Genomic DNA, 14,656 nt, shown 5'->3' with positions numbered 1-14,656 from the left:
CTGAATCTTCTCCATGAGTGTCCCACATTCTTTAGTCCCCAGTATTATCAATACTATTATGGAGGACTTAGTTGTATCTGAAGTCCTTCTGATTGACTTTCTTACTGACTGTGTATAATGGTTAATGATGCACAGAACTGCGTTTAGAGTGTTGTTGATCCTATGTTTAACATCGTAGTAATTTGTTGTCACGACCATAGAGGGAGGAAGATCATATATTTTAAAGGGTGGCATGTTGCTTTTAGAGCTGATCACATGATTTTGATGTTGATGTCATTATGGTGTTGCGACAGGCTGCTGTTTTACTTCCAGTTTGCATGCGTAGTGCAAGACAGACTCTTTCAAAACCCTGTTTTATGTTAATTTGAATCTATGTGTGCAAACCCATTCTTTTATTTCTGTTAAGACTCAAACTAAGGTAAAAGAGGTGGGAGAATTGCAATACTGGTTAGGGAACATATTACAGCTGTATAGAGGGAGGATACCTTGGAAGAATCATGTAATGAGACACTGAGCAGAACTCGGAAACAGGGAGGGGTTGTACTACAGGCCTCCCAACAGCCCATGGGAAGCTGAGGAGCCAACATGTAAGCAGATTCTGGACAGATGCAGAAATAATAGGGTTTTTGCAGTGGAAGAATTTAATTTTCCCCTTATTGACTGGATATCTCTTAGAGCTAAGTGTCTGGATGGTGGGGAATTTGTTAAGCATGTCCAGGAAGGTCTTTTGGAACAATATGTGGATAGTCTGACTAGAGAGGGGCTATATTGGGCATAGTATTAGGGAATGAGACCAGCCAGGTCAAAGCTGTAGTGGGGGAACATGTGGAAAACAGCGACCACAATTCCATAAACATTTGGATACTGATGGAAAAGGACGAGTGTTATCCTAGGGTTAAGGTGCTAAATTGGGGGAAAGCTAACTACAATCAGATTAGACAGGATTTGGAGGCTGTTGACAGAGGGAGACTGTTAGAGGGTAAATCCACATTTGGCATGTGGGAATCTTTTAAGGAGAAGTTGATCGGAATGTAGGGCAAGGATGTGCCTATGAAAAAGGACAGGAAAGGCAAGATTCAGGAACCATAGCTGACCAGGGAAATTGTAAGTCTAGTCAAAAAGAAAAAATGATGCAAATGTACGGTCTAGGCAACTAAAAACAGACGAAGAAGCACCTGAAGAATACAGGGAAAATAGAGAAGTTAAACATAGAGTTAGGAGGACAAGGAAATGTTCTTGGCAGACAGGATTAAGAAAAATCCCAAGGCATTTTATACATATTAGAAACAAGAGGGTAGCTAAAGAAAGAGTCGGTCCACTCAAGGACAAAGGAGGGAAATTATGTGTAGAACCAAAGGAAGTGGGTGAGATTTTTAATGAGTACTTTACATCGGTATTCAAAAAGAGGGACACATTGATTGGTGGTGGCTTGGAGGGGATGTGTAAGCCCTTTAGAACAAGTGATCATTACCAGAGAGGTACTGTTAGGTGAATTAAAAAGCATTAAGGTAATAAATCCCCAAGGCCAGATGGCATCTATACCAGATTACTGTGGGAGACAAGAGATGAAATTGCTGAGCCTCGAACAGAAATTTGAGTTTCTTCGTTGGCCACTGGTGAGGTACCAGAGGATTGGAGAATAGCCAATGCTGTCCCATTATTTAAGAAGGATAGCAAGGATAACCCGGGTAATTATAGGCCAATGAGCTTGACGTCAGTGATAGGGAAACTGTTGGAGAAGATTCTTAGGAATAGAATCTATACACATTTGGAACTGAATGGTTTAGTTTGCGACAGACAGCATGGGAGATCATGTCTCACTAATTTAGTTGAGTTTTTTAAGGTAACAAGAATGATTGATGAGGGAAGGGCCATGGATGTTGTCTACATGGACTTTAGTAAAGCATTTGACAAGGTCCCTTGTGACAAGCTGCTGCAAAAGATTAAATCTCATGGGATCGGGGTGAACTAGCTAGATGAATTCAGAATTGGCTTATCCATAGAAGACAGAGAGTAGCAGTGGAAGGGTGTTTTTCTGAATGGAGGTCTGTAACTAGTGGCGTTCCACAGGGATCAGCGCTGGGACCTCTGCTGTTTGTGATGTTTATAAATAATTTAGAAGAAAACGTAGCTGGTCTGATTAGCAAGTTTGCGATGATACTAAGATTGGCTGAGTTGCAGATACTGATGAAAATTGTCAAAGAATACAGCAGTATATAGATAGGCTGGAAAATTGGGCAGAAAATTAGCAGACGGAATTTAATCTGGACAAATGTGGGGTGATGCATTTTGGTAGATCCAATTCAGATGAGAACTATAAAATAAATGGCAGAACCATCAGGAGCATTGATACAGAGAGATCCGGGCGTACAGGTCCACAGATCCTTAAAAGTGGCAGCACAGGTGGAAAAGGTGGCGAAGAAAGCAAATGGAATGCTTGTTTTCATCGAACGGGGCATCAAGTATAAAAGTTGGCAAATTATGTTACATTTGTATAAAACATTGGTCAGGCTACATTTGGAATACTGGGCATGAAAAGTTGATAAGAGTTGGGCGCAAGACAAATGGCGAGATCCGTGCCTGCCTCCATTTCCCTGTTCCCCATTTACCAAGTCCTGAAAATGGACGCAATTGGGACTGTGCCTGAAATGGGCGTGACGACCATTTAAATGTATTTGCATACATTTAAATTGACTCAGTGGGCTGCACGCTCAACTTTACCAGCACTTCCCCCTTTACCACCGCATTCACCAATTCAGAATTGGTGCAAAACAGACATAGTCCATGAAAGTCTGATTCGGGTGTTCCATCAGTAAGAGTTAATGAGGAAGTAAGTGCGTAGTGTCCGACGGTTCTCTGCTGTTCACGGGTGTGCTGACGTTGCAGCCATTTTTCTCTGGTCAGTGGCGGCTTTGTGAGCGTATAGAGGACTGTTGCTCAGCAGCACGGTCTCGGGTCTCAGCACTGGCTTCGGGTCTTGTGATGCTGCTGGGTCCTAGTGCACTCAGCATTCTTCCAGCTGAAAGCATTTGCAAGTTGCACTGCTGCAGCCTCTCAACTTTTCAAGGAGCTATGATTTTGGGGAGCATGTGGCTGGGGGAATGGACAGTATGGACAGTGACTGTTGTTGGGCTAGGGGCAAGCAGCGTTCCTTAACCTCTACTTGTGTTCCTCCGACACTATCCCCCCTCAGAATGACGAGATGGCTTTTGCAATGCAACCGATCGATCTTGCTGTTCTTCTGGTTGCTAATGGAGATGAGGAGGAGAAGCTGGAGGAAGAATTGCGAACACAGGAGGCCCAGGCCTTACCACTTGCAGAAATAGAGGGAGGTGACCATCAGAGGCAGGAGATGGCCACCATTCGCCCAGTGACGAGATGGGGGTGGGGGGGGGGAGGGGGGGGGGGTGTTGCAGGAGAAGGAGGGAGCAAAGACCCTGGCACTTCCATGCATGTGTCATTTGAATAGATGTCGGACACAGTGTGCCTCTGAAAGGAAACAGTGCAAGACCTGTGCCACCTGTTGCAGGACCTGGCACCTAGGGGCAGGGGGCACCCATTCTTGGTGGCTGTCAAATTGACAGTTGCTCTGATCACCAGGCGGTCCAATCACTATGGGCTTGTGTCTGTAGGTTCCATCCCACCCCCCAAAACTTCCTTCTATCTCCTGCAACATTGTCACGAGTAGTGGGCCTGGGACACGCTGTGTTAGTGAATTTTTTGGCAGGCCGGAGGGTGATGACAATTCGCTAAGCACCATGATGATGATGCTCTGGTGCAAACTCGTCTGACACCTACCTGAGATCCGCATGCACACTGGCAACTGGGCCCACATTTGTCTAGAGATAAGGGATCTGAAACCCCCATTCAGGGCCCTGGGGTGGGTGGGGTAGGGGAGGGGAGGGAATCACTCATGGGTTCTGGGGAACCAATGGCTTCTTTTTCTCAGTGACTTAACATTGAGGGGCCTCCTGAACTGACATCAACATAAAGTATCCCTCCGGCAATCATCAATGAGAGGATTCCTACTCGAGACAAATCAGTCACAGATGAGTGGTGAAAAAAACATTTAATAATTGCAATAAAGAGTGCTTAAGTAAAAAGTTTGAACATAAAAACTTGTGAAGGAAAACGTTAAGGTGCTTAACCCTTCACTCGTGCCATATCAGTGAAACTGCAACTTCATAACGTTACGTGGCCTACCACTATGTCTCAGTGACTCCCCAGAATGTACATCGGAGGTGGAGGGGGCCAGCAGCCTACCTCTTCCCCGTTGCCTGTGATGCACGTGGCAAGCTTCCTCTGGAGATCCTGGACCTTGAGGGTTCTGGCCGGCTTCCAGGTATCTGGGACATTTCCATGACACCCTCTTCATCCTGCTGCCCCTGAGATGCCTCGGTGTCAGGAGGAAGGGAGTCAGATGCCACAGTCACAGTCTCCTGGCTGGAAAGCCCAGGCATGGGCTGAAGCCCTTACTCCTCCCTTAGGCTCCTGTGGGCCCCTGGGGGGGACGGTGGTGCTTCTGCAGTGAGCTCCAAAAGCTCCGGCGTCGCCTGGCCCTGCCAGTCCCGGAGGACCGCCTGCCTCCTACCCATGGTGGTTGAGCCCTCTGCGATGGCCACCTTGGTCAATGAACATAGCAAGTGCCTTTTCAGACTGGGTCAAGTTCTGCAGCCCTGCAGCCATGACCCTCTGCGACTGGGCCACATTCTCATGGGTTGCAGCTATAGCCCACTGTGTTTCAGCGCTGTCCCACTCTTGCAAGTTCTCGAGCCTTTCAGCCATGGGCTGCAGAATCTCAACTAGCCTGTTCAGTTCCTCAGCCGTGGCCTGCTGCGATTCGGCCATCACTTGGAGCCTGCCACTCATGGTGAGGATCACCTGCCCCAGGCTTTCCACTGCAGATGTCACCCTTGCAATGTTGACTTGGGAACCACACAAGACAGGCAATAGCTGGTCCTTCTGAAAGCTTTGGGACTCCTCTCAACAGTCTCCCAGTTGGTTCAATGTGGCCTTCAGCCACCCCTGCATTCCCTGACTCTGTTGCTGCATCTCCAACAGCTGAGGGAAAAGTGATCTCAGAGACCCAGCATGTAGCCTGGGGCAAGCTGAGTTCTCATCTCCAGCAGGTCCCCCCCCGCCGTACCAGAGGCCACAGACTTTCCCTCCTCCATCCAATGAACATCAGCAGATGTTTCGTGCTCAGAGAATGACCCAGAAGGCTCAACACAAACTGGACCCACAGATGTGTCAATATCTGGGATGGTGAGTTTTGGGGTGGAAGCTGACGCCAAAACAGTGCCACTCATGGAGGTCCCTTCACCCGCATCCTCCGAGCTGCCCTGAACAGGATTGGCAGAGGCCTGTAGTCTAGAAGGCTCTGGGATAACCGGTTCTGTCCCTGCAACACAGGACACAAGGTTAAGTGCAAGGGAGGGAGAGGAAACCAGGATGCAACATGATTCACATTTCTCCACTGAACACAGAACAAAGCACCAAGAAAATCACATCACAGGAACAGGCCTGTCAGTCATTCAACCCTGCAGTGGCCAGGCTGCCCATCTGATAAGTAACCTCCTACCCTTCCGGGGACCATATTCCCATCCCATTCACATAGCTAGAACGACACACCTTAAAGGTCACTGTTGTATCTGCCTCTGCGACCTTCCCGGCAGCAAGTTCCAAACACCCACTCTGCTCTCTGTGCAAATAAACCTGCCTCGTACACCTCCTTTAAACCTTGCACCTCACACCCAAAACTCATGCCCTGAGAAGTTGTCTCAAAATGAGTGGAGGATTGACAGGTACTCACTTCTTGATTCCAGCCTGACCATGCTGTTGCAGACAGCCTGCACTCCCCTTCCCTTGAGAGCTCCAATGCCCGGTCCTCAAAGGGGGTGAGGACCCAGAGGTCTGGCTCACCACCCCCTGTCCACCCTCTTAGACTGGTCTTCTCCTGGGAGAGACAGAAGGAGTCATGAAAGAAATGATGGTGTGACTATTGCAGAGTATGAGCTGGTGGCCCTTAGAGGGCAAACACAATAGGGCTCTTTTGGGGAGGGAGGGGAATAGGAAGCTGCTTGGGATCATGAGCTGGAAACATGCAGGATGCTGGGAATGGGAGGATCTGGAAGAGATTTGGGGGAAGATGCTAGACGGGGTTCAGCACTCACCCTTGCTGCCCGGATGATGTCACTGATCTTTTTCCAGCACTGCTTCCCGGTGCCTCCCAGGCTGCATTGCCATCAGAACCCTGGGTCTGCGTCCTCCTGGGATGGGGAGTGGAGAGAGTGTGCCTCCTTGCCTCTGCTGCATCTAGGAGCCTGCCCAGGTCGCCCTCAGAAGAACGGGGGATCCACTGGTCGTGCACACGTTGTCCTGTACTGCCTGTCCATTCTTGAGTTTTTAATGGTGTTGCCCCTCGTTAGGGCTGATCAGCTGCAGGCAGTTTGGGAGAGCATTCCAGCAAGTTACACGCAGTTTGCAGGTTAGCAATGAGGGGAGGGCAAGTGAGCACTTGCAGGTGTGCTGATGGGGGCGGTGGGGGGGAGCGTGGATTAGTGCCTCAATGATTTGGGACAGGGGAGAGAAGGAGGTGTCACACAGCCATCGGAGTCCAGAGGGGGCCTTCTGCGGGAGGATCCAAGGTGGGGGTGAGGGGGGAGTCACTCTGCCTGATATTTGTAGGGTAGAGGGGAGAGGGTGGATCTCTCTGCATGAGATCAGGGGGTGGGGGAAGAGTATGCTGCCATTCTGCCTGAGATCAGTAGCAGTCCAACGCTGGCATCTCTACATCATGAGATCAGTGGGGGCAGAAGGAGTGTCCGCTGCCACTCGACCGGAGATCGGTGGAGGGGGAGGAGGGGGAGGGGGCCATAATCAGTCTGGGTGGCGGGGGCATGGGGGGGGCGGTTAAGAGGGTCAGTAATGATGTGGGGAGTGGGGCATGTCTGTGGGGGCCAGGGGAAGGCATTATCCAGCCCAGGAGGAATGTGGCAGGGGAGTGGCATTCTTTCATCTTTTTCTGCACTTGAGCAGTTGAAGACATCAATCAGAGATGCAGAGTTTAGGGTGTGTTTAGCCCTGCCCTAAGGCTTCTGCAGCACAATTCAAAATCGCTGATATTTTTGTAGGCAGAGGGCGTATGGGGATGGCTGAGAATGGGTCTAACAGTCGGATCTGAAACATTCCCAAGTCCATCTAACACTTAGAATCAAAATGGTAAAATAGGGCCCACTGAGTCCAATTCTGGTCACCAGAAAGATGTGGAGGCTTTGGAGAGAGTACAGAAAGGGTTTACCAGGATGTTGCCTGGTATGGAGGGTATCAGCTATGAGGAGGGATTGAATAAACTATGATTGTTCTCCTGGAAAGACAGAGGCTGAGGGGTGACATGATAGAAATTTTTAAAATAAGAGGTATAGATAGGGCAAACAGGTGGAAGCTTTTTCCCGGGGCAGAAATGACAATTACAAGGTGGCACAAGTTCAAAATAAGGGGGGAAGGTTCACTGGGGATGTGCGGGAGAAGTTTTTTTTACAGAGGGTGGCAGGGACCTGGAATACGCAGATAAGTGAGGTGGTTGAGGCAGTTACGTTAGCCACATTTAAGACTTATCTTGATAGGCATATGAACAAACAGGGAATGGAAGGATATGAGTGGTTGGTCTAGATAGATAAACGTGATCGGTGCAGGCTTGGAGGACTGAAAGGCCTGTTCTTGTCCTGTAGTGTTCTTTGTTCTTTGTAATCCCTAACATAGGGCATTACAAATGGTGTGATTATTGGAAAGAGGATTGATTACAAAAGTAGAAAGGTTATGCTTCAGTTGTATAAAGCATTGATCACATCAAATCTGGTGTATTGTGTGCGGTCACAGTCTCTTTATTTAAGAAAAGATGTAAATGCAGAATAGGTTTATGAGACTAGGAATGGATGGGTTAGCTTCTGAGGAAAACTTGGAGAAGTTAGGTTTGTATCCACTGGAGTTTGGACGATTGAGACGTGACTTGATCAAAACCATTAAGATCCTGAAGGATATTAATAGGGTGGATGTGAAGAGGATATTTCCCATTGCTGGAGATTCTAAACTTGGGGGAATTGCTCATTTAAGATGGAGATGAGTGGAGTTTTTTTCTGAGCGTCATGCGTCTCCGGAAGTCTCTTCCTCAGAAGGCAGTCAAAGTCTTTTAATATTTTTAAGGGAGAACTAGGTAGATTGTTGATTAACAAACAGGTGAATTGGGCATAGCCAGGAATGTGGGGTCGAGGCTAAAATAAGATCAGCTATGATTTTATTGAATAGCAGAGCAGGTTCAAAGAGCTGTGTGGCCCATGCCTTTTCCTAATTCATTTGTAATCTCATTTGCACTGAAGTTTCCAAATTCATGTACTGAAGCCCTTTGAATGATGGTGAAAATCATTTAAAAATCCACTTATAACGTAAATAATTCAGAGTGCATCAGACATCTCAAAAAGCTAAAGTTATGCAGTGTCAGAAGAGCCTATCCATTGCTTTATATAGAATATCAAAGAATGACAGAACTAAAATAGCATGATATATAGCTCATACATTCATCATTTACAAAATGCCTCTATCACAAAATTAGCTTTTATGTGACTGGATTGAGGATTGACGGACAGAAAACACAGAATAGCAATAAACTGTGTAACCAGCGGAGTGTCATAAAAATCAATGCTTTAGCTTCAGTTGGTTACAATCTATATCGCTACATTAATTAAATGGTCCAGGTCTGTTGAAGACACAAAGCTGGCTGGAAAAATAAGCTGTTGCAAAAACATAAGTGTGCTTCAAAGGGACTGATTAAGTGATTCGTCCAAAAATGAGGGAAATGTGAAATGATCTACCTTGATAGAAATAGTAGGAAATCTGAATATTTATATAAAGTGAGAGACTAGCAAACATTGATATTTAGAGGGATTTGATTGTTCTTGTATACAAATCACAGAAAGATAGCATGTAGTTACTGCAAGTAAATAAGAAGGCAAATAGCATGTTCAGATTTCTGCAGAGGCTGGCAGATAATAGTAAGGGAATTTTGATGTAATTCAATATGATTTTGGTGAAACCATACCTGGAATGTGTATTGCTTTAGTTTCTGTACCTAAGGAGCTTGACCTAAAAGAAGTGCAGAGAAAATAAACTAGATTTGATTCCTGGAACGACAGGACATTGAATAGAATGCGTTTATAGTCCCTGGAGGTGATAAAAATGGAAGACAATCTAATACCTATAAATGTCTGAGACACGTTTACAGAGTAGATCTTTACAGATTGTTTCCTTTGGCTGGAGCTTCTAGAATGAGGGGGCACATCAGGGTCAGCCATTTTGGATTAATACAAGGAGAAATTTCTTCACTCAGAGGGTCATCAATGTTTGAAATTCTTTACACCAGAGGGCTGTGAATGCTCATTCAGCAAGTATGTTCAGGACTGAGACCAATAGCTTTTTGATGTAGGAGTTCTGTCATGATCTTACTGAATGGCAGAGCAGGCTTGATGAGCTTGATGATCTAATCCTGCTCCCATTTCTTGAGCTTTCACCTCATCTTTGATTTAATATCAACAAAAAAACTTTAAAATAAATGTACAAAATATTGTTATATTTTAAATAATGCAAATGTGGATAAATGGTGTATACATATGAGAGACAGTATTTTCTCGACAAATGAAATATATACCTGGGAGAGCACAAGAAAAGTATACTATCAGCTTCAGGCAAGTATATCATCTGCCCTTTCATTCGTAAACAGTTGATTTCAGCACCAGTCAGGTCATCATCAGATTCCGTCTTTTCAACTTTCAGCAAACCTTCCTAGAATGGTTGCCAGAAAATATATTTTCAAAAAACTGGACCAAAGCATTCATAGAACGAAGAACATTACAGCGCAGGAACAGACCTTTCGGCCCTCCAAGCCTGCACTGACCATGCTGCCCATCTGAATTAAAACTCTCTATCGTACCAGGGACCATATCCCTCTATTTTCATCCTATTCATGTATTTGTCAAGATGTCGCTTAAAAGTCACTATCTTATCTGCTTCCACTAGCTCTCCCAGCAGAGTTCCAGGCAACCACCACCCTCTATGTAAAAACTTACCTCATAAATCTCCTTTAAACCTTGCCCCTCGCGCCTTAAACCTGTGCCCCCCCTCCCCCCTAGTAATTAACTCTTCCACCCTGGGGAAAAACTGACTATCCACTCTCTCTATGCCCTTCATAATCTTGTAGACTTCTATCAGGTCTCCCTTCAACTTCCATCGTTTCGGTGGGAACAAATCAAATTTCTCCAATCTCACTTCATAGCTAATGCCCTCCATACCAAGCAACATCCTGGTAATTTTTTTCTGTACCCTCTCCAAAACCTCCACATCCTACTGGCGGTGTGGCGACCAGAATTGAACACTATATTCCAACTATTCCATGATGGAGACTTTGCTAGAACTTATTGTACTATTTACCTTGCTTCTTAACACAAAAACTGTGTTAATATGTGAAAGGATTCCGTGGAAATTAAAGTCAATGTGTGGTCGAACCAAAGAGAAAACTGATAGAAGATTACAGGTTCCAGGTTGAAGCTGCAGCAGAAAGAAAATAGATTGATTACAAATAACAAGCTATCCATGCTTCCAGCAATTAAAATCACAAATCAAACAGTTCCATCATCTAAGACAATAATAATGTAAAACAAATTTCATTTATTTCAAGAGACAAAGATTATTTTGTCAGATAGATTTAATGAGTACATACAATCTAGCATAGGGTCATAGAGGTTTACTTGTCCATGCTGCCTTTTTTTAAACTCCTGAACTAGTCCCAAAGCCCTCATTTGGCTCATATCCCTCTATACTCATCTTGCCCATGTAACTGTCTAAACACTTGTTAAGACAAAATTGTATTTACCTGTACTACTACTTCTGGCAGCTTGCTCCAGACACTCATCACCCTTTGTGAAAAAATTGCACTTCTGGACCCTTCTGTATCTCTCCCCTCTCACCTTAAACCTTGGCCCTCTAGTTTTAGAATCCTCTACCTTTGGAAAAAGATATTGACTATCTAGCTGTTTATGCCCCTCATTATTTTATAGATCTCTATAAGTTCACCCCTCAACCTTCTACGCTCCAGAGAAAAAAGTTCCAGTCTATCCAGCCTCTCCTTATAACTCAAGTCCCGGTAGAATTGTAATGAATTTCTTCTGCACCCTTTCTAGTTTAATAATATCCTTTCTATAATAGGGTGACCAGAACTGTATACAGTATTCCAAGTGTGGCCTTACCAGTGTCTTGTACAGCTTCAACAAGACGTCCCAACCCATGTATTCAATGTTCTGACCAATGAACCAAACATGCTGAATGCTTTCTTCACCACTGTCCACCTGTGACTCCACTTTCAAGGAGCTATGAACATATACCCCTAGATCCCTTTGCTCTGTGACTCTCTTTAGGCAGAGCCTAGACTCAGGATAGGCTAACATCCCAATAACAGATTTGGACCTCAAGGTTTTCCTTGAGACCAGGGTTCCTGTCCTGGAAGGTGATAGCAGAGACCACCTTCCCTGATTACAGAAGCCCAGATAGAGATAGTTGACACAGTCAACAAATGGACTGTTGCGTGCAGGGTCTATAGGAAGAAGCCTATTAATACGTTTCGTTCTGCCAGGGCAAATTCAATGCCAAAACCTCAGAATAGGTTAGATAGATTCGAATTGCATGATTTGCATTGGATTAATCTGCAGGAAGAGATAGAGGTGGGTAGAGGAGAGACAGCTCTGCTTTGCTGGGCACAGATGCAGGGTATCAGCAATCATGGAAAAGCAACTGTACTCAGCAGCAACAGATGTATTCTCGTATATCAGAGCTCCCTGAGGCAGTGCATGATCATAGGCTGAAAACAGAAAAAATTGTCCAGCTCACTGTGCACAGCTTCCAGGCTTTAATCATATGAGCTCTTCCACTGAGCGAGTGGCCAAATTCAGAAAGCCACATGCGGTAGCACCAGGAGTGGATGCAGAACTGCCCACTGACATTCACAGAATGTGAGCCACATTCTGTTACCTAGACTAGTGAGTGGTGCTCACAGTGCAGTTGCAGCTCCCCTTGAACTATCCAGAGAACCAACCAAGCATTAAAGCAGCGATCCAGGAGAATGAGAGTGCACCTAATTCAAGGCACCATCTTCAATACCATCTCCCTTATCTCTTCTGGCAGGCAGAACAGCTATGCAGCAAGGCTGAATAACAGAGGCTTCCCTTACAATTTTGCATGTACAGCAGTTGCTGGAGATGCCCTCACAATTCACCTCCATAATGAAAACAACCAACATGTACATCTATGACGCAGGCAAGAGGCAAGTCTGCACGTTATCACCATCTCATCCAAAGATGCAAGGACAGTACCTCTTAGAAGTGGCCAAGACTGAAAACCACTATGTACGAGGGACCTGAAAATTTAGCCCACAGCCAAAGGACTTTGCTAGCTCTCTGGAGATGGAATGGGAGAAGGGAAAACTTGAAAAATATGTTTGGATATTTTCCCATCATCATGGGATATTCCAATGGTGGGGCTGCCCGCTGACTAGGTGGTCAATTAACAGTCACTTCCAACCCTCCTGCCATTTTGCTGGCTTTGTTATAATCCCCTGCTGCTCGACAAAACTTTTAAGTAAACCAAGACAGTGGGTCCCTGGGGAAAGCTGTCTTTATTGGCTAATGCATGACCCATGGAGGAATTTGTTGGCAATGCGCACCCTGTACCTCTGACACTACTGATGGGAGGTTTCACACAGCTGCAACCTCTCCACACCCAAGTCACACGCAACCCATCCCCCCACCCCTCCTCACCTGCCTTAATGACAGAGCTTACCTGCCAGTCTCGAGTCCCTGTTGGTTTTTAGTAGCACTATTTAGTCAGCTGCATTTCCTCACTATCCCTCATACCCTACAAATTTGTTTCCCTCAAATCCTTATCCAATTTCCTTATTGATGATCTTCATTTCCATCATTCTTGTATTCATCGAGTTCAAAATCATTATGACTCCCTCTGCATGAAAAAGTTCTTCCTCACAACCTCTTTTACTCAGAACCTTTAAATCATTATTGTCTAGTCCTTATTCTATCAGCTAATGGGATATAGAATTACAGAATCCTGACAGTGCAGAGGAGGTCATTCGGCCAATGGAATCTGCACCAACAACAATTCCACCCAAGAGATATCCCCGTAACCCCACAAATTTCTCTGCTAATCCCCCTGACACTAAGGGATAGTTTAGTATGGCCAATCAACCTGATTTGCACATCTTTGGAGCATGGGACAAAACTGGAGCACCCGGAGGAAACCCAAGCACACAGGGAGAATGTGCAAACATTCTTTATTTGACTTATTTAATCTTGAACATGTCCATCAGCTATCTGCTCAATCTTCTTTGCTCCAAGTAGAATGGCTTCTGCAACCTAACTATGTACCTAAAGTCCAACATCCCTGGGACCATACTGATAAATTTCTTCTGCACTCTCTCCAGGATAGTCATGTCTTTCCTGTAGTATGGGGAACAATTTAATGAATGATGGGGGTCTCACCACCAGTTGGAAGAACAGTGGGAAGTCTATGTCACTTTTCTCTGGGGGGTCTTATGTAATTTATGGAAATCAAGCTTTCACCAGGAGAGCATCGTGCCTCCCATTACATTAAGGTGCCCATAGGAGAGAAATACCAGTCCAACTGCTGCTGACCTATCAGAAGCAGGCAGCTCTCTAGTACTGACAGCACCACTGTCAGGGCTATGATGAGGCCTACAACGAGGTTCACTAACGGATACTCAGATGGAGGTGACCATAGATGGGGTGAAGGTTATGGGGTGATTATTATTAATCTGGGGAGGATGCCAGTCAACAAAAAGAACAAAGAACAAAATCAGCCCAGGAAACAGGCCCTTCGGCCCAACGAGCCCGCACCGCCATCTCAACACCACCAGTCCACCTCTCTACCCACGACCCCTGTCTAATGTTTTATGGCCATCCAGATTGAGGGAAACTGATTTAGGGACAATTTTTTCCTGCCAATCAGCCTAACAGCACATCTTTGGGGTGTGGGAGGAAACCGGAGCACCTGGAGAAAACCCAAGCAAGCACGGGGAGAATGCGCAAACTCCCACAGACACCGGCCCAAATCCGTGTGTCTGCACAGCAAACAGTGATAGTCACTGAGCTGTCGTCTTGCCCATTATCTTGTCCAGTTTAGACACACACTAACGACATGAAGCACTAGGCCAATCTCGAACAACCAAGAGCAGCCCGATTACGACCCATCGCGTGTATGCCCCTTGTTGGACACAAGGTGGACCGACTTAAAACCTGTGAATGAAAAGAGAAAAAAGGCAGAGTACCAGCATTCTCAATGCCAGGTTTATCAGTCTGGCACAGATTGTATTTGGATGAGGGATATCCCAATCCTTCCTCACAAAAAGGCAAACAATTTTCCTGGATGGGGAGTTCTCTGCTTGCTTCTGGTTGAATACCAGCAGCAACACAATGAGGCCCTTAAGGGTTTTGATTGTCTTCCTCATAGTTCATACACTCCAAACCAAGAAACATCCTAGTAGACCTTTTCATGACCCTCTCCAAAGCCTCCAAATACTTCTGGT

General features: G+C 45.6%; 1 protein-coding gene across 1 annotated transcript in view; it reads right to left on the bottom strand.

Moving 5' to 3' along the window:
- gucy1b1 (guanylate cyclase 1 soluble subunit beta 1) overlaps positions 1–14,656 on the bottom strand; it is a 131,654-nt gene that overhangs the window by 40,692 nt on the left and 76,306 nt on the right. The window contains exons 7-8 of the mRNA XM_080193462.1: positions 10,480–10,596; positions 9,701–9,834 (exon numbers count right to left, since the gene is read on the bottom strand). Coding sequence (XP_080049588.1) covers positions 9,701–9,834; positions 10,480–10,596 — 251 coding nt within the window. The remainder of the gene's footprint in view (positions 1–9,700; positions 9,835–10,479; positions 10,597–14,656) is intronic.

This window comes from Carcharhinus amblyrhynchos, chromosome 1, assembly GCF_965287045.1.
Source record: "Carcharhinus amblyrhynchos chromosome 1, sCarAmb.v2.hapA, whole genome shotgun sequence".
NCBI classification, from domain to species: Eukaryota; Metazoa; Chordata; class Chondrichthyes; order Carcharhiniformes; family Carcharhinidae; genus Carcharhinus; species Carcharhinus amblyrhynchos.
The sequence above is the reverse complement of the archived record's forward strand: the minus strand, read 5'-3'. Positions and strand labels throughout refer to the sequence as shown.